Source organism: Glycine max, chromosome 8 (assembly GCF_000004515.6).
Source record: "Glycine max cultivar Williams 82 chromosome 8, Glycine_max_v4.0, whole genome shotgun sequence".
NCBI classification, from domain to species: domain Eukaryota; kingdom Viridiplantae; phylum Streptophyta; class Magnoliopsida; order Fabales; family Fabaceae; genus Glycine; species Glycine max.
The window spans coordinates 41378238-41400647 of NC_038244.2; the positions used below are offsets into that span (position 1 = coordinate 41378238).

Here is a 22410-nt window from a genome sequence, read left to right on the forward strand (position 1 = left end):
TTTACCCTCAAGACCTAGACTTCGAAGAACCCGTTAGGGCCTCACCTTCCTAATTCAGGTCCAACCCTTAAAACAATTTTTGCAAGCTGATATCATGAATTATACACACACACACACACTCTCTCTCTCTCTCTCTCTCTCTCTCTAGAGTATATAATTCACAGTTATAATTGTAAAGATAGAATCAAAATTTGCAGAAACAAGCAAAAAAACTCATTTCAACACACTTTAGAGTATATAATTCACGTTAATAAAATGAACTCAATTTTTTTAAGATTCACACTCAACAAACATATATAATTCACAGTTATAATTGTAAAGATAGAATCAAAATTTGCAGAAACAAGCAAAAAAACTCATTTCAATTGATATTCTAAGGATCCCTACACATGTTCTCACTAGTCCCCAATTGTAAATAACTCATCCCTTACCTCTAAGCGGGCTCACGTGTGTATTGTGACAACAATAGCGACATCTCTAGCGGTTTTATGAGATTTCTCAAGTTTTTTCCCTGACGGCTCAAATAGAGTTCTCAAATGTTAGAGAGAAAAAGAAGGGATTAAAGTCTTCATTCCACTGTCTACTTGCGATGAGTATTTCTCCCTCCACAAACATTAATTTGCAAATCCCAACGGTGAGGATATGCGGAAATGAATTTCGAATCACATATCTAAATTTCACGACAATCCAACGGTTAACGCGTCCAGGATCATAGTTTTACTGAGATAGTTTTGGATTTCTACGGGAAAAAAAAAAGCTACGATGCAAAGGGTATTCTCTCAGCTCCAACATGGTTTCGTAATTTTCCAACATGGTTTCGTAATTTCCAACGGTGAGTGTTTGGAAATGAGTTCCAAACCTGGTGCTTGAATTTCACGACGATCCAACGTAAATGAATCCGAGATCGTCATTTTTCTGAGATAGGTTTGGTGGTATACAAGAAAAAGAGATGATTTTGGGAGGAAAATAGGAGAAAACAAAATTAAGAGGGAGAGAAGGCAGAGAGTATTGTAATCCTTTAAACCATTATTTTAATTAATAACATCATTTCTCCTTATTTATTTAATTATAAAAATCTCACCATTTTCTAAAACTCTATTTTTTTAGAAAACTTTTTTAATTTATTTTAAAAAAATGGGATGTTACACTCTTATTTAAATATGTTTTTGGTCTCAATAATATATATTTTTTCATTCTAGTCCTAATAAATTTTTTTTTTCAAAATGTTCCTGATGAAATCTTTTTCTGGTTATTCCTTGTTATTTTGTTTGTTTTTGTAACATATTTTTTTTTTCATTTTGTTTCTTGTAACACGTAAATCATTTGCTTTTTATCTTTATCAAATATTTTTCAAAGAGACTAATTTAAAATTAATAAAACAATATATGAACTGAAGTAAAAAAGAATCTTACAAGGAAAAACAAAACAATAAGGATAAAAAAAAAAATTACAAGGAATATTTTGAAGAAAAAAATTTATGAGGACAAAAATAAAAAAATCGATATATTACTAAGACCAAATTATATTTAAACCAAGAATGAAATATATTTTAGTTTCAACAGCTAATTATATTGTATTTATTTTTTGAACAATAAAATCTGAATACCATTTATATATTGTTAATTATTAACATTAATATTATTCACAATTAATAAAGCCTTTTTTTTTAATTATAGTTATACAAACTAAAGTATACAACAATGCAATTATAGCTCATTATATAAAACTACTCCAGTTTTAGAAATTAACTTTTTTTTTCTTTGGTTATTATATTTCATCAAAGATCAAATATTTCTTACAAGAGGTTTTTGGCAAATAAATAGTCTCAATTTAGGGAATTTGCTTCGTACCCTGATGTAATTGTGTAAAGGAAGTGGTTGGTTATTTTAACATGTGTGAAGATGAAGCAGTTGAAAGTACAACATTCTCATTTTTTGCTTCTATCAATGTAAAGAAGTCAGACAGATAATTTTAACCTTCTTTTGAATTGAAGTGAATAAAATATTCATAGTATTTACAAGCAACATTTTGAATTCACTAATTTAAGTTTGGCTGAGGACATTTCAGATTCATTGTTCTATATTGCGATCCAACGATTCCTAAATGTTGCACTTATACACAATTTAAGAGGCTGATAAAACACAATCATGAAATGCTCGACCGACATTGACATGCTTTGCAACTTCAGAGGAATGCTCAAATTATTAATATACTCATGACTAAACGATTTAAAAAGATAACAATTAAATTATTCGGCTTGGTGCATGGTCAATTAAGTTTAGGCGGCTATTGTCTACAATTAATCTGTAGTACAATCTAATTTAACTAGGTTCATTTTCAAGTTCAATGCCAATCCTTCTCTATCTTCAATTGATTCTAGAAATCCAAAAAAGTTCAATGTAGCACTTTTTTAAACAGGAATTTGATATATAGACAGGGATACAATTTCTGGTTCAAACTTAGCGTGATTGAGCAATTAAACCCTTTCCAGATAAGAGTGTAAAAGTTTTTGTAGAGCAAGTACTAGTGTGCATCTCCAAAGTTAGAATAACCATCTCCAAGGGTAGCAAGTACTACTCAGCATCTCAAAGGACTTTCAAAGGCTCTGGTAGGAAGTTGGTCATCCCTCTTATCAGATTGAGGGTTCTGTACCTTTTTCATGGCCACAACATTTTGAATTTTATGACCTTCGCTGTTCTCCTGATGTCCTGATTGTTAACAAACATGAACACTAAATAAAACAATGCATTTAAGAAGAATTCATGTGGAGCACAATTATCTTAGGAATTGTTGCATGTAAAAAGGAATAGACAAAAAATGTGCTAGTTAGTGAAAGAAACTGGATCCAGACACAGGTAAATGTAATAGTAAATTTTATTGTGTTAATATGTTAAAGCTTCACAAATAACATCTATGGGGACTTCATAGCTTATATTCATCTGTGTAAGCTGATCCATCCTTCTCTAGTGAACATTAATCAAATTATGTGTCACTTATGTAGTTATGTAACTGTTGTCTGCTAAATAGAGAGTAGAAAAGTGAAACATTTCCAATAAACAAGATTCTAGTATAGGGATGAGTGAATATCCCAGTCTTTGAAATTGCCCAAAGGACAAAATATTGGATTTGAAACAACTACTAATTATATGTAACAAAGTAGTTACCTGATGTAAAGCTAGACAACATCAGAATTCGCACATTCAGACTTTAGTTCACACTGTTATCATCATCAATCTGGATGCATTCAGTGTTAGCAATCTTTGCCTTTGATCATCAATCTGGATACATTCAGTGGACAAATTTTGTATCTATCAAGATTCTTAAACAAGGGAACAAAAGCTACAAGCTAATCTCATTAAACAAGGAAGTTGCTCTGGCATTTGTCTTTCAGCTTGGGGCAATTTACTATAGATGGATCTCAAGATGTGGAAAAAGCTCCTTGCAGCATTTTACATTTCATTTCCTCTATATCCAAGAACATCAAGGTTTCCAAGTATGCAAATGAAATAGTAGTAGAACAGCTACTCACTTACTCCCTTGAAACTCAGAATCAATAATCAGTTTCCCATCAAGCCCAGCTACTGACAGATTCTTGAAAGATGGAAAGAGTCCAAGGGAGGCAACATGACACAATTTTTAAATTTTCTCAACTTTAAGGACTCTCCACATTGGATAATGAATCATCTCCGAACTTGAAACCAATATGGAAATCCTGTACCACCACAACTCCTGATGACAACTCTTTCAATCTGAGTCATAAAACAGTTCAATAATTGTGTGAGGAAAATGGAATTTGGAAGATTTTAAGAATCTATAATGAACAAAACAAAAGATAATATGCTACTTCATTTACCTTTAAGAAAAGGGCCAAACCTCAAATGCCAGTGTTAAATCTATCATGCCCAATGTTTCCTCGCCTATTTTTGTGGCCAAACTTTGTTTTTAATCCTGACAAATGCAGAAGAAAACTTTAAAGTCCAATAATTTGAAGTTGGCTATCATTTTAGTCATATCAATTAGATGGGACGAACGTGTCCACAAAAAACAAAATTCAAGGGATTATATATATTACTGTAATATATACTATTGTAAGAACGTAGATCTCACAATAGCAAAGTCTAATGGTCTCACATTATGATTATCAGTATATAAATTGTATAACATAGTACATTAAGTTGTAAAACATGGAAACCAGGAACTTGGAAGTAATTCACAACCAACTTTCTAGTATCATTAGAGTTTCTTCCTTAATTTCCTTCAGAAGATAGTGTTTTGGAATTCAGGAAACATTTGAAAGCAGCAAGCTGCAAAATTTATTATCAACAAAACGTCACATACATGGAACAGTAGCTTAAGAACAATAAGCAAGAGAAGTTGAGAAGAGGCAGGGAAAGAAAGCCTACCATAAGTATGCTTTCTTAATGCTTTTCTAATCTAATTGAGTTCAATTGACTCCAAAATAAAAGAACATGTAAAAACCAAAAATAGAGAAGATACTTTGAAAGAAAACTAGAAGAAGAAGAAGAAACGTCATGACCAGAAAGCATTAAATTTGCTCGTCGAGAGACTAAAACTCACTTGTTTTACGTGTAAGGTCAAATGAGCAAAGTGAAGACAAGTATTATAGGAACCCAAATAATATTTAATCCTCCTTTAACAAATATTAATTAACTTAGTGAAACTTGTGTTGCTATTGTGAACAAAAGATTGTATTTCAAAAGTTGTAAGGATATTGTGGAGAATCGGCACCTGATGAAAATGTAGACGTATGAGAATTGGTGCACGTATAATTTCAAACTTGAGGTTCATCGTACTAGTTTATGATCAACCCATACGTTTTTAATGTGAATAATATTTCCCCAATCTTCGCCTTTTGGTCCCAGGCAACGCTGTTTGAGCAATGTACAGTCCAAAATATCAAGAGTTGAAATGGATTTAGGTAGACCCTCCTCTGGTAAGCATTGGAGGTTGGGGTTGTTACCAAGACTCAATTCCTCAAGAGAGGAGAGCTGGCAGAGGCCCTTGTTGTAGAAGTTTAAGAGATTTCGGCATTTATCGATTTGTATACGTTTAAGAGAAAGTGGCAGCAAACCTTCATCAGGAAAAGACTCAACATCTAGATTTTGAATATACAAGGATTTTAGGGGTGTTGGCTCCCAGAGCTCCTTTCAATGAGGCAATAAGTTTGTAGCTAGTTGAGAGACTCATCCTTGTTAGATTTGATGGCAAACCTTCTTCAAGGAAAGACTTGAGCTTTGGACAATTTTCAATGTGTAGGCAATCTGCATGCATGCAGGAAATGATTTCAAATTCTCTAGTCCATTAAAAACAAATCTCTCTTTACAACACCTGATGAGCTCTAGCCTATGGAGTTTTCGAAAGAAATCTAGCGGAAAGGTCGTTAGAGAATCACAACAACTTTTTAAAACCAGGCTTACAAGGAAATTGTATGAATGGGTGATGCTTCCATGCTCAAGGATAAATGCCCAAGGATTCGAGAGAAGTATTAGAAATGATGCGCCGGATCATTTCGAGTGGCAATGCTTCCATGCTATGTCCCTTAGTGACAAATCTTTTCAAAGTAGTCCAGGGATAATCAAATTGTACCTTTCCACAGTCTTGTAGTTCTAATTCACAAATTTCAAGAAGCCACAAGCTGTTTGCAGTTAGAAATAGCAGAATCTTTAAACAAAGAAGTTGCTCTGGTAGGGACCCTTTCAGCTTGGGGCATTCCACTATACATAGGCGTTGAAGACGTGGAAAAGCACCTGTCACAGCTCTACATTCCCATTCCTTCAGACAGTAAAACTCCAATGTTTCCAAGGATGTAAATGAGGAAGAGCCACTCCCATGAAAACTGGAATCAATACTCACTATCCCATCAAGCCTTTGAATATTCAGTGTCTTGAGAAATGGCAAATGTCCAAGGGGAGGCAAACATAGGCAATATTTACATCTGACCAAATATAAGGACACCACATTTGATAATGAATCATCAAATAACATACTTGGAAATTCTGTACCACCATAGTTGCTGATTGACAAACTTTTCCAGTACTTCGAAGGTTAGATTCTCAAGTACTTCCCTTTCTTTCTTTGGATCATCAGGGATCTGGTTTTGGTTCCAATTCCATCCTAACCTCAGCCCCACAAGGTGTATTTTATTTTTCAAATCTGCTGCCAATGCATATGAGGGATTCTCAATATTTTGCAGCTCCCCAATTGATAGACTTTCACGAAGATTGAGTTCTCCCAGTTGTTGAATACCGAACTCTCTACTTTTGCCAACACAAAACGTACTCAGTACATGAAGATTCTTCAGTTTTCCCAGATGCATTGGAACCTTTCTCACTTTATTTTGTCTAAATGCAATGAAATGCAAGTTGGTAAGTTTATACAAATTAGAGGGAAGCTCCTCGAAATTTTCACACCAGTTCAGCTTCAGTATTTGCAAGTTATAGAGTGAACATGTTGATTCAGGTAGTTTTTTTTATTTCAGTGTAGGAAAGGTCCAGGGAACAGAGATGTTTAAGATTTCCAACATAGTCATGCACCTCTGTAAGGCCAGAACAACCAGACAAACATCCTTGTATTGACATCTTGCAATGCCATCCATCAAACATCCTATCCATTCTCCTACTTATTGGCATAAATGTTCGTAACCTTTTGGTATCATATAAACTGCCAAACCCATCAAAATATTTAACATGATTAATTGCTAATGAAAAATGACGAGTCGTTTTTGATATCCTTCTTGCCTTATCATCAATTCCAAACCTGAAATAGATGTCTCCACAAACATATTTTGCCAAATCGTTGAGAAGGTCATGCATGAAAAACAATGCTTCATCTTCACTTGATTGTTGAAAGAAGGACTTCGATAATAGATCATCATAATATTGTTCACCAACTTCTTTCAGACTCTTGTTTTGTTGAGGGAATTGTAAAAGATTTTCTGCCATCCACAATTGAATTAAACCCTCCTTGAAAAACATGTAATCTTTGGGGAATAAGGCACAAAAAGCAAAACATTTCAAGACGAGTAGGAAGGTTGTGATAGCTTAAAAATAAAGCAGGGATAATTTCACAATCTTCATCCCATAAGTCCCATATCTTACTTGTCAAATACAACTTCCCACTCCGAAACAGATGACTTTTGTGTGCAGAAGACTTCCCATTGTTTTCAAAGCTAGAGGCAATCCTTTGCACTTTTTAACTATCTGTACACCAATCTCCTTTAGCTCTGCTGAGCATTATCATCTTGGAATACATGTTTAACAAATACTTGACAACAATGATCTTCTTGTAATTGCTCTAGGTAATGTATTTTATTTGACCGCATGATAGAAGCAACCTCTTTATTGCGTGTTGTGATAAGAATCTTACTTCCCTGAGCCCCATAATTAAGAGGAGTTTGCACAGCTTCCCATTTCTTGTGTTTTTCGTTCCAAACAGCATCCAAAACAAGAAGAAATCTCTTCCCTATCAATTTTTCATGAACCGTTTCTAGGTCTCCACCTTCATTTTTTGATTTAGTAATTGCATCAAGAATTGCTCTTGTTACCCTCAAAACATCAAAATCATCAGAAACACAAACCCAGGCTTTGATATCAAACTTAGCCTCCTCCATCCTCGGGTCGTTGTATACATGTTGGGCAAGTGTGGTCTTACCCATTCCGTCCATGCCCACAATAGAAAGTATTGATAGCTGGTTACAATTGTCAGCACCAGATGTCAGCCAATTAAAGATAATTTCTTTGTCAGCATCTCTGTCATAAATTACATTTTCAACCACCAAAGATGTTGATGGCAATTTCTGTGACACTTTACTACCTGATCCTGATTCAACCCCCACTCCCATAGCCTCTTTCAAACCTAGATCACCCTTTAGGCTTGAGAGAAATTCTAAGTTGTCAAGGACTTGTTTCATCCTTGGTTCAATTTCCTTATCAAAAGAACTGACAGAAAAAGTATTAAAGAAATTCCACACCTTGTTGGCAGTGGTCACAGCTTCAGCCTCCATCTCACATTGTAAGGCTTCATAGTTTATAGTTTATTTCATCTAAGAGATCCTCAGCATCAAGCACAACATCTTTGATCTCAAGAAGCTAGTCTCTGACATGAAGATCTTGAATCTGCTTTTCTTCTGCATCATAACCACAGCATTGATGGACAACTGCTTCAACCTCAACTTGTTCAGCAACTTCTCATCAAGCTTTCTTCCAGGAAAGTAGTCCAAAACTTGACGAGAAACGATTCGATCAAATACCACCTGAAGGAAGGAAGAGAGAAGAGCACCGCCAACCAATTCTGCTGCCATGGTAGGAAAGGAAGTGATCGAACCAAAAGATTAAAGGATTGCAAAAATTGCAAGTGGAGCTTAATTTTGTGAAAGACAAAATTGGAGTCAACAGACTTAGTGCTAACAACAGATCAAGTAGAGACTATTTTTCCCAAGGTTTGGTGGCAAACTATTGCTGATCAGATAATTTTTTTTTTATAATAGCAAATATATAATATATTTCTGTGAGAAAAGAAGTAGAAGGGGAAACAACACACTCAACACTATTGGAGAAAGCATCAATAGTGCATTGGAGCTATCAATAGAGACTCAGTCAGTGGAAACAGAAACAGTTTTATATAAATCCAACTTGCGGATTTCTTTATTAACATTCTTGTTTTTATTAGCTTTATTGACTATAATGAAACTATCCAGCAACTGTAGTGCATGTAGGTAGCAACTGATCAATAAATAAATCTTGAAATCTAGCCATGATAGCATGGGAAGAACAAAAAGGACAACTCAACAAACAATGATAAATTTAACTAATTAAATAACTCAACCATTAAATAAATCTAATATCGTACAAGTAAAGCATGGTATGATCTATTTCTTCATGAAGTGTTACTTTAACTTCACTGTACAATTCATAACTTAGTTAATAACACAATGCTATTATTCATTGTAAGAATTCATACAATTATTATAGTTGTAAGAGTTCCTACATATGCCAATAGTATTTTAGGGTAGGTTTGGACAATATGAGTTCCTATATATGCAGATCAATACCCTATCACCACGTTCAATGGCCAAAATCAGCAAAAGCCACTAGCTGTAGCTTTTCAAGGACCTGGAAGGATCCCATTGAATTTATCTTACAACTTGCAAGCAAACATGCACTTCATCCTTGATCCCATGCCCTTGTTTGGGTTTTAATATTTTTCATTATAACAAAACACACACAATCATACAATTACTATGACTCATGAATTATTTATAAATTATAATTGCACAAATTAAATGACATTGAAACTTGAGCAGCAAAGAAAGAGTAGTTTATTTAAGTGTTCAACTAATGCAATGTTATTCTAAAACAAAAAACTAATGCAGTGTTATTATGAACTCAGGTTCATTGTATGCATGATAGAATATTAATCACTAAAATCATAATTTGTAAGTATTTATAATTTTCCACTTTTTAAATACTTAATTTTATCACATAAAATTTACCCACAAACCCAAGTCTACAAATAACATTCACATTTTGTCATATATATGACCTGTGTTCTTTATTCTTTTTCTTTTCTTTTTTAATCTTCGAATTGTTTTTTCTTCCTGTTTTTAAGTCAAGGACCGGAAAAGAGCTTTCTTCGAAATGTGGGTGAGCATAAATAAGGTCACAACTCACAACCCCTTTTTACTTGTACACTTCCATTTTTTCCCCCCAAAAGATACCTCTTTCTGAAAAAAATTCAAAATGTTAAATAACACATTCCGAAAATCAAATTTGAAAAATGTTAAAATTTTAATACAATCTAAATTTTGGTTTAGAAAATGTTGGAAGACCAGATACAAGAGAAAAATGTGTTAAAATTTTAATAGATTTTGAAAACTTTCAAGAAAGTGCTAAATTTCTTACACTTATTGTCATCATCGTTCATTCACGTTTATTTTCCTCACTTTGGCTTAATGGAAGTGATATTTTCAATCAATTGCATATTGTTTAGTTGTTTCATATGATGATGAGGAATGAACAATGTTGCCAATGGTGTGGAAAAGAAAAAAAAAGGTTTTGAGGGAGAAATGTTCTGGACTTCAAATCCGTAGGCATAGTTAGGGTTTTCATATTCAAGATATTGTTTGCTTAGGTATTCGGTGATCATCACAGTTATAAAGACACTTTGGTAGATTAAGAGAAGATGGTGTTTATATACAATCCGTGACCTCAACTACTTAGCGATGTGATACTTTGTGGCTACCGAAACAAGTCCTCCAGTCGAGACTAAGGGACAAGAGTGGCCTAGGTCCTCCTTCTTGTGCCAATGTTCTAAAATAGTTTAGTTCTATCGTTATCATGTTGGCTTTTGAACTTTGTTTCCTTCCTGCTTCTGCTCTCCTTGTACAATTTGTTGAGTGGAGAATAAAAGATTAAAGTAAAAGCCTATCTTGGAACTTGGAAGAATGTTTCAAAGGGTGGAAGGTGGATTTTGAGAGATGCAAAGAAAATCCTGTTTTGGAGAAATATATAGTTTTGAAATTAAGGAAATCCTTGTTGCAAGAATGCTGACTTCATCCTCCGGCCCATCTTCTTGATAAGTATGCCTCTGATTTTGATAATCAAAATGGAGATTGGTGAAGGAAGAGGTCGTAGATTTGAATTTTCACACTAACAAAAACAATCTAACAAGAAACATTTATCGATAAAAAAAAGAAAAAAATGAATATTTGTCGTCTTAGCCAAGCGCACACATATTTCAAATATCATTATTTTTTATATAAGTCTTTCAAGATTGGGATGGGAGAGTATAAAAGTAAAAGTTTATCTCATACTTTCTCGGGAAAATGGAAAAAAATAAACAGTGGATTTGGGGCTATGGATATGTTCCCTGAAGCACAAATAAATTTCTCCAAATCTATTTTTTCAATTTATTTTTGAGAAAATTAATTATATGTGAATAATGTACTATATTATAAATTATTATATATCAGAAATTTATTGATTTTTATAATAATTATTTTAAAAATCATATAAATAGTAGTATCTAATTAGTTGACAATATAAAAATTAATTTTTTTATATAGACAATGTATAACCATTAAACTTATATAATTTTTAAAAAGTTTTAAATTTTATTATTTTTAACATTAATTTTAGATCGTATGTATATTAGAATTTTTTTCCAAAATATTTATCATAAAAAATATATTTTGGAAGTTAATTTTCAAGAAAAAAAAAATCTTCAAAAAAAATTACATGCATGAATTGGGTTGGTTCTATACACTTGCACTTGTGCTTTTCGGTCTATCCTTAACAAGGCAATTGCTTTATGCACCCCATTTTTGCTAGGTGCACCTCAAAAACTTTTAATATTCCCAGCTTACCCTTCTCCCCCTCGCTCACCCTCTTCTTCTCTCCATTTTCCTCTTCATCACATTGCACCTTCTTGCTTTTGCAACTGTGGAATCAACCCTTTCCCCACGTCTATCTTTCCCTACGTAGCTACCACAACCTTCTCCACCTTTGGATTTCAGATTCATAATTATAATCTTATAATTTCAGATTGAGTGATTCATGATACATTTGTATTCTAGAATGTATTATGGATTATTCAATCCACAATTATGAAGACTAGATTTCAGATTTGAGAATTCATAATACATTCTAGATTAACTATAATTCCAAATTTAGGATTGTAGAATTATGGTTTTGATTCTTACAAATCCATAAAAAAAAGTTCAATTTTTGAAAGCACACTGAAGGGAGGTCATAGTCTTACCAAATGTTACCAAAATTGGATTGATTATTGACTTGATCATAGTGTTCCAGTTCAATGGGTCACTAGTTGAATAAGTAATTCACATGTCAAGCTTATTAAATTTAGAGAAGTGCTAGTAACACACATTTTTCCTTTGGTTGAAACTTATTGAAAACTACAAAATTAAAAAAAAAAAGTTGAAGAATGTGTTGCTAGTATTTTTCTTAAATTTATATAATAGATATTGTATCACACACAATGTGACTATCACATGTCTTAAGTTATTATTCTTCATGTCAAATTGAGCTTTACAAGTTAAAGAATAAGTTAAGATTCGTGATCATTTAGGTTCTTGGGAATCAATCATTCATGGGAATATATTTTCAAAACTTGTATCAAACATGAGAAAGTGATATTCCAAAGTATTCCAAGAGTCTTGCTTGATACCTTAAAACAAGCATCTTCTTGTCAAGATTGAATTTTGGGTAAGGAGTTAGCCTCCCTAAGTGTGCCAAACTAAGGTTTGCATCTCTATGGAAAGATATGTTTATATTTAATATTCAAAAATATCTCAAATCTATTATATTATATGTCATACCCCATTTTTGACCCGTTTTTATTTCTTTTTTCTCGTCTTTTAAGCCGGAAATTTCTATCATTTCAGATGAAATTTCGGCAGGGAGGTATTTTAAAATACCTCATTTTTGTTTTGAAGACGCCCCTTTTTTATTATTATTATTTATTTATTTACCTCTTTTTATTGTTTTTTTATTTTTAGTTATTATTTTCTTCTTTTCTTTTCCTTTTATTAAGTGTTTTTTTTTATTTCCGTTTTTTTATTATTAATATCTTTATTAGTATCTTCTTTTCGTTTTTTTTTTTATTTTTTTTTTTTTATTATTATTATTTTATTATTTTATTTTATTTTATTTTATTTTTTTATTTTTTTATTTTGCTGTTTTATATTTTGTTTTTTTTTTCTTTCTTTTTCTTTCTTTTTCCTTTTCCTTTCCTTTTTTTCTTTTTTCTTTTCGGTTTTCTCGGTCCAGGCCTAGAGGGGCTCTTCGTTTTTTTACCCTAATTATGACCTTTAAATGCTGCATTAATTACTGTGCATGTCAGAGAGAGAGAGAGAGAGGGGAATACGGACAGTCAAAACGCCGGAACAGCCAAGAGCCACCACTAGCCACCACTCAGCCCCTTTCCTCCTCCGAGAACCACCATCGGCCGAGCCCAGCCATCGGCCGAGCCAACACAGCCACCGAAAACCGCCATCGGCCGAGCCAACACAGCCACCGTGAACCACCAACACCGCAAACACAGTAACCCACTCACTCACGCGGCCTAAAACCTACATCAAAACCACCACCAACGGCCAAGCCCACACCAAACACCACCAACCACAAGCACTACGTCAAACACCCACACCCACACAACCCAAGCCGTAACCGTTTTCTGAAGCTTAAACGATAACATAAGGACAAAGGTAGTTCACCTTTTTTCTAAGATTCAAGGCTAGATCTAGGCTTTATCAGTGTTGGTTTTCAAAAAATAACGGTGGATTTGAGAACTAGGGGAAAAAAGGAATTCAAAACATGTAGTTTTTTTAAAAAAAGGAGGAGTTTCTTTTTCCGACGCGGCGGCGCCGCCACCCATGGCCGGCCAGCCACTGCGCCGGTAAACAGCTTCCGGCGGTGTGTGGTTAGAGAGAGAAGAGAGCTTCTGAGCGTTTCTTTAGAGAGAGGAAGAAGTTGGATTTATGTTATTTTAGGGTTTATTTTCTAATTTATACTGCTGCCATGACCAATACTATGGTGCACGCGGATCTCTGTGTCCCCATGGACCATCAGGGTTGAACCGTTAGATCCTAGATCTAACGGCCAATGTTATCCCCTGTTTTGATCAGATGCGTCTCACCTCTTGGTTTTTACTTTGTTCTTCTTCTCTTGTGACGTCTGATTAAGATCTAATGGCTAAGACTGTGTCTCCCCATGATCAAATCTGGACGCTTCGATCAATCTGACGATTCAGATTTGATCTGTTAAGCCCACTTTTTATTTTGAGCCCATTTCCTTTTTTCTGTTCCTTCTAGTATTTTACTTTCTGCACCCCCTTTTCTTCTCTATTCTTTTTTTTTATTACTTTTTTATGCATCATATTTACTTTATGCCCTTGCATTTTTTTTATTTTCTTTATTTATTTTCCAGCACCATATCTATTTTACGTCTTGCATTTTATTTTCCAGTATCATATTTATTTTTTTTTTTTTGTCTTGCATTTTTATTTTGTTTATTTTTATTTTATGCACCATATTTACTTTATGTCTTGCATTTTTTTTATTTATTTTTAGCGTCATGTTTATTTTATGTCTTGCATTTTTATTTTCTTTTATTTTATTTCCAGCATTATATTTATTTTTATGTCTTGCATTTTTTATTTATTTTTAGCATCATGTTTATTTTATGTCTTGCATTTTTATTTTCTTTTATTTATTTCCAGCATTATATTTATTTTTATGTCTTGCATTTTATTTTCTTTATTTATTTTATGCACCATATGTATTTCTTGTTTTGTATTTCATGCATTTTATTATTTCTTCTAGCATATTTATTTTAATGCATTTGAAATTTTTATTTATTATTGTCAATTAGAATGTATCTAGGTCCAATGTAAATAAAAATAAAAATGAGAATCTGCACCGACACTCACATTTATTTTTATGTTTTCCGCCGAGGACGATCATGTGATTTGAACCGTATCCGAGGAAAAGGACCCTCACTTGATCCAACGTCATTTTAAGGGATCCGGCGCGTTTAGACTTATCTCCGCATAATTTCCAAAAAAAAAAAAAAAAAAAAAAGGGATCAATCTTTATTCTTTCTTTCTTAATCAAATCTTTAATCAATCAAAACATTTTTTCAAATTTAAAATCAATCGAACTCACTTCTTTTATTTCTTCTATGCCTTTTCGGCCTCTTACCTTGCCTAAACTCTTCTTTTTTCGAACTTTAAAATCAATCAAAACCAATCACTTGACTTTCTACTCCGAACTACATGATTTTGATCCCATTCGGGTATGTAGGCAAAAGACTTTGTCTTCCCAAATCAAATAAAAATAAACAAAAACTTTTTTCTTCTCCTTTCTTTCGAACCCACCTCTTTAATCTTTCCACACTTGAGCATTTATTTCCAAACAAATAATTAATTTAGCATAAAGATAAAATAAGCAAGAGGTTCCTATAGAGTACTATAGACGTTTAGGGTGCTAGTACCTTCCCTTTGCGTAACCAACCCCCGGACCTTTGATCTCTCAAAAATAGGGTTTTTCGAGCTTTCTCCCTTTTCTTCGGAAAAATAAAAGATCGGTGGTGATCTTAAAAATGCGAGTCAATGCTAATCAATAGCTTGATATCAAAAAATCACCGCGACAGAAAATGGCGACTCCACTGGGGATCACACTCCTAAGTGGGTTAAACCTATCTTGTTTTTTCATCTTTATGCTTTGTTATTATTTGAAACTGTAAATACGTGCTTAAGTGTTTATCTTTTACGTGAGTGGTGAGATAAGTCCTACACCCGGACTTGAGGGAAACATAAGATAGGATGGTGGTATAATCATAGTGTCTTTCCGAGAGTGAGTTTCGGATGTGGCACATGTGATAACCCCGCTCAATGGAGGGATCTTGGGAATATTACTATGTTGGCATGAGTAGTCGTGTTCAGCATTAATATTTCCAAGCGACCTATGAAGTTGAGGACCTTTAGTTACCTTTAACCCATCTTAGCCTTTTAGGACGTAGTGCGGTGGCTAATCAAGAGTAGTCTTGAATTGGTTGATACGCGATACTACACTCAAACGAGGCTTTCCTATGGACATTGTTGGACCGGGAGTAGTCCCGCAATCCGACAATATCCGGAAGTGGTCAATGACTTTGGGAACTTGGTAGAACCCGTGATACAGGTACATATGAAACCATAGTCCTTACCAAATGACGTGTTTACCCTTAACTCCAACATTTTGGATTTAACTTCACCATGTTTTCTCCATACTGTGGCATAACCATGCATACATGCATCCATGCATAAACTCTTTTTTTTTTTTTCATCCAAATTATCGAAGGACTTAGACAAGCTTTTTGTAAACTTTGTAGATATGGACATCCCACTGAGAAGCACTAGGAAGTACCTTTTCAAAAAAACAGACCTGTTGAGATTAAGGGAGCTAGCATCTTTAGTAAGTGATCCAGTTGATTTTCAAGCTCATCATGGGAAGTTGCTCAGAATTCTTAGAGTAGATGTTGAGGAAGGATGCCTAGAGACCCTGGTTCAGTTCTATGACCCGCTCTACCATTGCTTCACATTTCCCGATTACCAGCTTGTCCCCACACTTGAAGAGTACTCCTACCTAGTAGGTTTACCTGTGCCAGACAAGATACCTTTCCATGGTTTTGAGCCTACCCCTAAACCCTCCGACATCGCAGCCGCCCTCCATCTTAAAACCTCCATCATCCAAGCAAACCTTACCTCTAAAGGAGGCCTCCAAGGTCTTCCCACCCACTTCCTCTACCAACAAGCCTCCATATTTGCTGAAGCAGCTAGTATACTTGCCTTCCATTCTATCCTAGCCCTCCTTATATATGGCCTTTTATTCTTCCCAAATGTTGACAACTTCATCGATATCAATGCCATTAAAATCTTTCTTACAAAGAACCCCGTACCCACTCTACTCGCCGATACCTACCATTCTATCCATGACCGTACCCAGGCTGGCCGGGGAACCATTTCTTGTTGTGCACCTTTACTCTATCAATGGTTTACCTTCCACTTACCTCAATCCCGTGCCTTCAAGATCAATGATGACAAGCTTTCCTGGCCTCGCCGAATCATGACTCTTGACCCATCTGACATTGTTTGGTACCAAGCAGCTAGTGATGTTGGAGAGATTATTGTGAGTTGTGGTGAATATCCCAACGTACCTCTTTTGGGTATGCGTGGCGGAATTAGCTACAACCCACTCCTCGCTCGACGACAATTTGGGTACCCGATAAAGACAAAACCAAACAACCTTGCCTTGACTAATGAATTCTATCTTAACCATGGTGATCACTCGAACAAAAGGGAAAGATTCGCACAAGCTTGGAGCGCTATCCGCAGACTCAACAGAAGTCAGTTGGGAAAGAAATCAGACTATGTGCACGAATCTTATACCCAGTGGATTATTGATAGGACCAAGAGCTTTGGCCTACCCTACCGCTTACCTAGATACCTATCGTCCACCATCCCACCATCATCCTTGCCTATCCCCTTTGACACTAAGGAGGAGTTTCATGAACAATTAACCAAAGAAAGGCAAGAAAAAGAAACTTGGAAGAGGAGATGCCAGGAGCTAAAGCAAGAGAATGAGACTTTGAAAGGGAAGATAGCCCAACAGAGCCGTGAGCTTTTTATCCAGAACCAGAGGATGATTGAGAAGGACGACTTGCTTCGTCGGAAAGACGTTTTGCTCCACCAAGATGCTAGAAGGAAGAGGAAGTTTATGGACTTGTTCTCCCGTGCACATTCAGATTCCGAGGACCCATCTACTCCGGGAGTTTGAGTCTGAAGTTCTTAGGACCTTATGTTTAGATTTTAGCTCCCGAAATCTCTTGACTTGTAAAAAAAAAAAAAAAAAAAAAAAAAAAAAAAAAATCTTTGTAATATTCCAATGCTTAAGTGAGGTGTTTCAGTTTATGATGTTTACAATTTCTCTAACAAGTTCTTCGATAATAATTTGTCCCCTTTCTTTTTGCATAAGCATAAGCATGCATCATGTTGCATTCATAGTTTCTAAATCGAGTCTCACACTGTGTTCACTACTTCAAAAGGGGGGAGTCAATCAGCCGCCGCCCAAGGAAAGTGGCTCGGCGAATTCTCCACAAACCAACTCGCGTTTACAACACCAGGGCCAATCGGAAGAGGATGGATATAGTTGAACAAGAAAATCAGAGTCTCAGGGAGGAGGTTGCCACTTTACGAGAGGGAATGGATAGGTTGACGACTATGATGAGTGCACTCCTGTCCGCCCAGAACTCTCAAGCTGCCGCCGCTGCTGTAGAGCAGCCTGTGGTGAGCACAACCCCGCTATCCACCCCTCTTTTTGCCTCCAGGTTGTACATGGGGAATGCCACCTCCAGTCTGTGGAAGCCCCCAGCCCGCTGTATCTGAAGTTCCACCTCCTTTTGCTCAGCAGTCAGCACCAGTTCCGCAACCCAGTACCTCTTTCCCTCAAGCTGCAATGACTTATTCAGCTCCACTGATTCACACTATTCAACAAGAGGTTGAACCAATTTTCCAAGCTGAAAATGTTGTAGCCTTCGACAAGATGGAAGAACTCCAAGAAAGATTTGATGGTATGCAAAGGGAAGTCGAAGCCCTCCGAGGAAGAGATCTGTTCGGGAAGGACGCCTGTGAATTATGCTTGGTCCCAAATGTTACTATCCCACACAAGTTCAAGGTGCCAGACTTCGAGAAGTATAAAGGGAACTCTTGTCCCCGCAGTCACTTGGTGATGTACGCGCGGAAAATGTCCATGTATACTGACAATCATAAGCTGCTTATTCATTTCTTTCAGGACAGCCTAACTGGGGCCGCTCTGAAGTGGTATATGAATTTGGACAGTGCGAGCATTCGTACTTTCAATGACCTGGGTGAAGCGTTCATCCGGCAGTATAAGTACAATTTGGACATGGCCCCAGATCGTGATCAGCTCCGTGCGATGACACAAAAAGAGAAGGAAACGTTCAAGGAGTATGCCCAACGTTGGAGGGAAGTGGCTGCCCAGATTGTCCCGCCGTTGGAAGAAAGGGAAATGACCAAAATATTTTTGAAGACCCTGAGCCAGTTTTATTACGAGAAAATGGTTGCAAGTGCACCAACAGACTTCACCGAAATGGTCAACATGGGGGTGCGATTAGAGGAAGGTGTCCGAGAGGGACGTTTGACTGGGGAAAGTGTCCCTGCTGCAAGCAATGCCAAGAAGTTTGGAGGCCACTTTGCGAAGAAGAAAGATCAAGAGGTGGGGATGGTAGCTCATGGTAAGCCTCAGCAGAATTTCACCCCATATCGTCAGGTTGCGAATGTCGCATCCGCTATCCCAAACCCATCATATCACCAACAAAGGCCACATTACCCCTACCCATACCCTCCACAACAATACCCTCCACAACAATACCCTCCACAATAATACCCTCCACAACAATACCCTCCACAGCAATACCATCAGCCACAATACCCTCAAAAACAACAAAATCGCCCGCAACCCCCCCAACAACCATATCACTCACAAAACCGCCAGAAAACAACCTTTGATCCAATCCCGATGAAATATGCTGACTTACTCCCCGCCCTGCTCGCCAAAAACCTTGTCCAGGTCAGAACACCCCCTCGTACACCAGATGTTTTACCTCCCTGGTTTCGTCATGATTTAACCTGCGCTTTCCACCAAGGGGCCCCAGGTCATGACGTTGAAAACTGCTATGTCCTGAAGAATGAAGTGCAAAAACTAGTCCGGGCCAACTTGCTATCCTTTAAAGATCAGAATCCCAATGTTCAGGCGAACCCTCTACCGAACCATGGGCCTGCTGTTAACATGATACAAGATTGTGATGAAGACGGTGTCATCCTGAACGTCCAGCACGTTCGAACTCCCCTGGTCCCAATACATATCAAGATGTGCGAGGCAGCTCTGTTTGACCATGATCATGCAGCGTGTGAAATATGTCCGGTGAATGTAAAAGGATGCCCTAAGGTACAAGAGGACGTACAAGGGCTGATAGACAGCAGAGAACTTATCATCACGAGGAAGGACAAAGAAGTGTGCGTCATCACCCCCGAGTTTCAGCGGTTGGAAATAAGCTATAACAGTGGGGAATCAACTACTACTCCACTGGTGATTAGCTTGCCAGGACCTATGCCGTATGCTTCCCTAAAAGCGGTCCCTTACAAGTATAGTGCCACGATGTTGGAAGGTGGACAGGAGGTGCCTTTGCCCTCTCTAACTCCTGCGGTTTCTGTGGACAACGTTGCTAATGACGGTAAAGTTCTGAGGAATGGACGTGTTATCCCCACATTGTTTGCAAAGAAAGTGAATGATCCGGCAGTTAAACAGGTGACAGTGAACGGCCCCGGTACAAGGAAGGAAGTAGGCCAATCCAATGGGACTAGTAAGAATTCTGATCATGACGAAATTCTGAAACTGATCCAGAAGAGTGAGTATAAAGTAGTAGACCAGCTGCTGCAAACTCCCTCTAAGATATCCATTTTGTCTCTGCTATTGAACTCAGAAGCACACCGTGAGGCTCTAATGAAGGTGTTGGACCAAGCTTTTGTGGAGAGGGACGTGACTGTTAATCAATTGGACAGTATAGTAGGAAACATTACTGCCTGCAATAATTTGAGTTTTAGTGATGAAGAACTTCCTGAGGAGGGGAGGAACCACAATCTGGCGTTACATATATCGGTGAACTGCAAGTCAGATGCTCTGTCGAATGTACTTGTGGACACTGGTTCCTCATTGAATGTGATGGCCAAATCCACATTAGATCAACTTTCCTACCGGGGGCCTCCCATGAGAAGAAGCGGGGTGGTTGTCAAAGCGTTTGATGGATCAAGAAAGTCTGTTATCGGGGAGGTTGATTTGCCCATTACAATTGGGCCGTTTGTTTTCCAAATTACATTCCAGGTGATGGATATCCAAGCCGCATACAGTTGCCTTTTGGGTAGGCCATGGATCCATGGAGCTGGGGCCGTGACGTCCACCTTGCATCAAAAGCTGAAGTTTGTCAGAAATGGGAAATTGATCACTGTGAGTGGAGAGGAAGCCTTGTTGGTTAGTCATTTGTCAGCTTTTTCCTTTATTGGTGCTGATGAAACAGAAGGAACCTCTTTCCAAGGCCTGACTTTAGAGGGTAAAAAGCCAGAGAAAAATGAAGTATCTTTTGCTACTTGGAAGAGCGCACAGAAAGTGGTGCAGGAAGGAACAGGTGTAGGATGGGGAAAAGTTGTGCAGTTGCTGGAGAGTAAAAACCGTGAAGGACTGGGATTTGCTTCTTCTGCAGGATCCGCAACGAACAGTGTTGGATCAAGCTCCATTACTAGCACCTTTTGTAGCGCCGGGTTCATCAACAACTCGCCAGAAGCCAATGCTGTCTTGGAAGATGTTCCTGAAGAGATAGTACTTGCATTTGTCACACCTGGAAAATTTGTTCGCAACTGGGACGCGGTTGACATCCCTTCAGTAGTTCATGCATCAAAGTAATGTGTCTTTGTTTTTTCTGTTTGTTTGTTTTTCAAAAAAGATCCTTTCGTCTTGCCCAGGACGAAAGCGCAATCATGTAGGGCTGTTTTGTTTCAAGCACTACTCTTATTAATGGAAAATGTGGTTTATCCTGATATCTATGCTTATTGCTCTTTCTGGAAAATGGTAACACAAAAAACCCAAAATATTTTATTTTTGTTTTCTGATTTCAATTAATTATAAAAAGTCTGCATTGTTCACTCATTTTCTAAAGTCAATCATCAATCATATGCAGACTAGGCATTTATGAGCCCGTTGAACATAATAACCCTGCACTCTCTCCCAACTTCGAATCTCCTGTCTACGAGGCTGAAGAGGAGAAGGATGATGAAATCCCAGAGGAACTTGCTCGGTTATTGGAATATGAAAAGAAAACCATTCGGCCTCATGAGGAGATAGTAGAGGTGATTAACTTGGGAACCAAGGAAGATAAGAAGGAAGTCAAGATTGGGGCATCGCTTGAGGCAACTGTCAAACGAAGGGTGATTGAATTACTCAAAGAATATGCCGATGTGTTCGCATGGTCGTACCAGGATATGCCCGGCTTGGATCCCCGTATTGTGGAGCACCGTTTGCCTTTGAAGCCCGAATGCCCACCGGTCAAGCAGAAATTGAGAAGAACTCGCCCTGACATGGCTCTCAAGATCAAAGAGGAAGTACAGAAGCAGATCGATGCAGGTTTTCTTGTCACATCAGAGTATCCTCAATGGTTAGCCAACATAGTGCCTGTTCCAAAGAGGGACGGCAAGGTCAGGATGTGCGTCGACTACCGAGATTTGAACAAGGCTAGTCCGAAAGATGACTTTCCTCTACCTCACATCGATGTATTGGTTGACAGCGCTGCAAAGTCCAAGGTCTTCTCCTTCATGGACGGTTTCTCTGGGTACAATCAGATCAAGATGGCAGTCGAAGATAGAGAAAAGACATATTTCATCACGCCTTGGGGCACCTTTTGTTACAGGGTAATGCCCTTTGGGTTGATAAATGCAGGTGCCACTTACCAAAGAGGCATGACCACTCTCTTTCATGACATGATGCACAAAGAGATAGAAGTGTACGTGGATGATATGATTGTCAAGTCAGGCACTGAAGAAGAACATGTCGAGTACTTGCTGAAGATGTTTCAACGGCTGAGAAAGTACCAACTTCGACTGAATCCCAACAAATGTACCTTTGGTGTTAGATCTGGAAAACTCTTAGGTTTCATTGTCAGTCAGAAAGGTATTGAAGTAGATCCTGACAAGGTCAGGGCCATTAGAGAAATGCCGGTTCCACAAACAGAGAAACAAGTGAGAGGTTTTCTTGGGCGTCTAAATTAC

The 22410-nt window shown here is 37.1% G+C and overlaps 2 protein-coding genes, 1 long non-coding RNA gene and 1 pseudogene across 3 annotated transcripts in view; 2 read left to right on the plus strand and 2 right to left on the minus strand.

The window, feature by feature from the left end:
- Nucleotides 1–5324: 5324 nt before the first annotated feature.
- LOC100812432 (putative disease resistance RPP13-like protein 1) lies at nt 5325–8715 on the minus strand (annotated as a pseudogene).
- A 5648-nt stretch (nt 8716–14363) lies between these two features.
- Nucleotides 14364–15065, minus strand: LOC121175335 (uncharacterized). The gene is made up of 2 exons (XR_005892695.1): nt 15030–15065; nt 14364–14575 (listed from the first exon to the last, which is right to left on the minus strand). It is a non-coding gene; the product is annotated as an uncharacterized lncRNA (long non-coding RNA).
- Nucleotides 15066–15910: 845 nt separating this feature from the next.
- LOC102663757 (uncharacterized) lies at nt 15911–17353 on the plus strand. The gene has a single exon (XM_006586500.2). It carries the CDS (start codon nt 15911–15913, stop codon nt 17351–17353), a length of 1443 nt encoding a protein of 480 aa, XP_006586563.2.
- Nucleotides 17354–17900: 547 nt separating this feature from the next.
- Nucleotides 17901–22410, plus strand: part of LOC106799611 (uncharacterized) — an 8736-nt gene continuing 4226 nt past the window's right edge. The window contains exons 1-3 of the mRNA XM_041017780.1: nt 17901–18865; nt 19007–21048; nt 21327–22380. Coding sequence (XP_040873714.1) covers nt 17918–18865; nt 19007–21048; nt 21327–22380 — 4044 coding nt within the window. The 5' untranslated portion in view covers nt 17901–17917. The remainder of the gene's footprint in view (nt 18866–19006; nt 21049–21326; nt 22381–22410) is intronic.

What these genes read in the sequence shown, in the direction of transcription:
- LOC102663757 (XM_006586500.2), top strand. Translation starts at nt 15,911, where the DNA reads ATGGACATCCCACTGAGAAGCACTAGGAAGTACCTTTTCAAAAAAACA.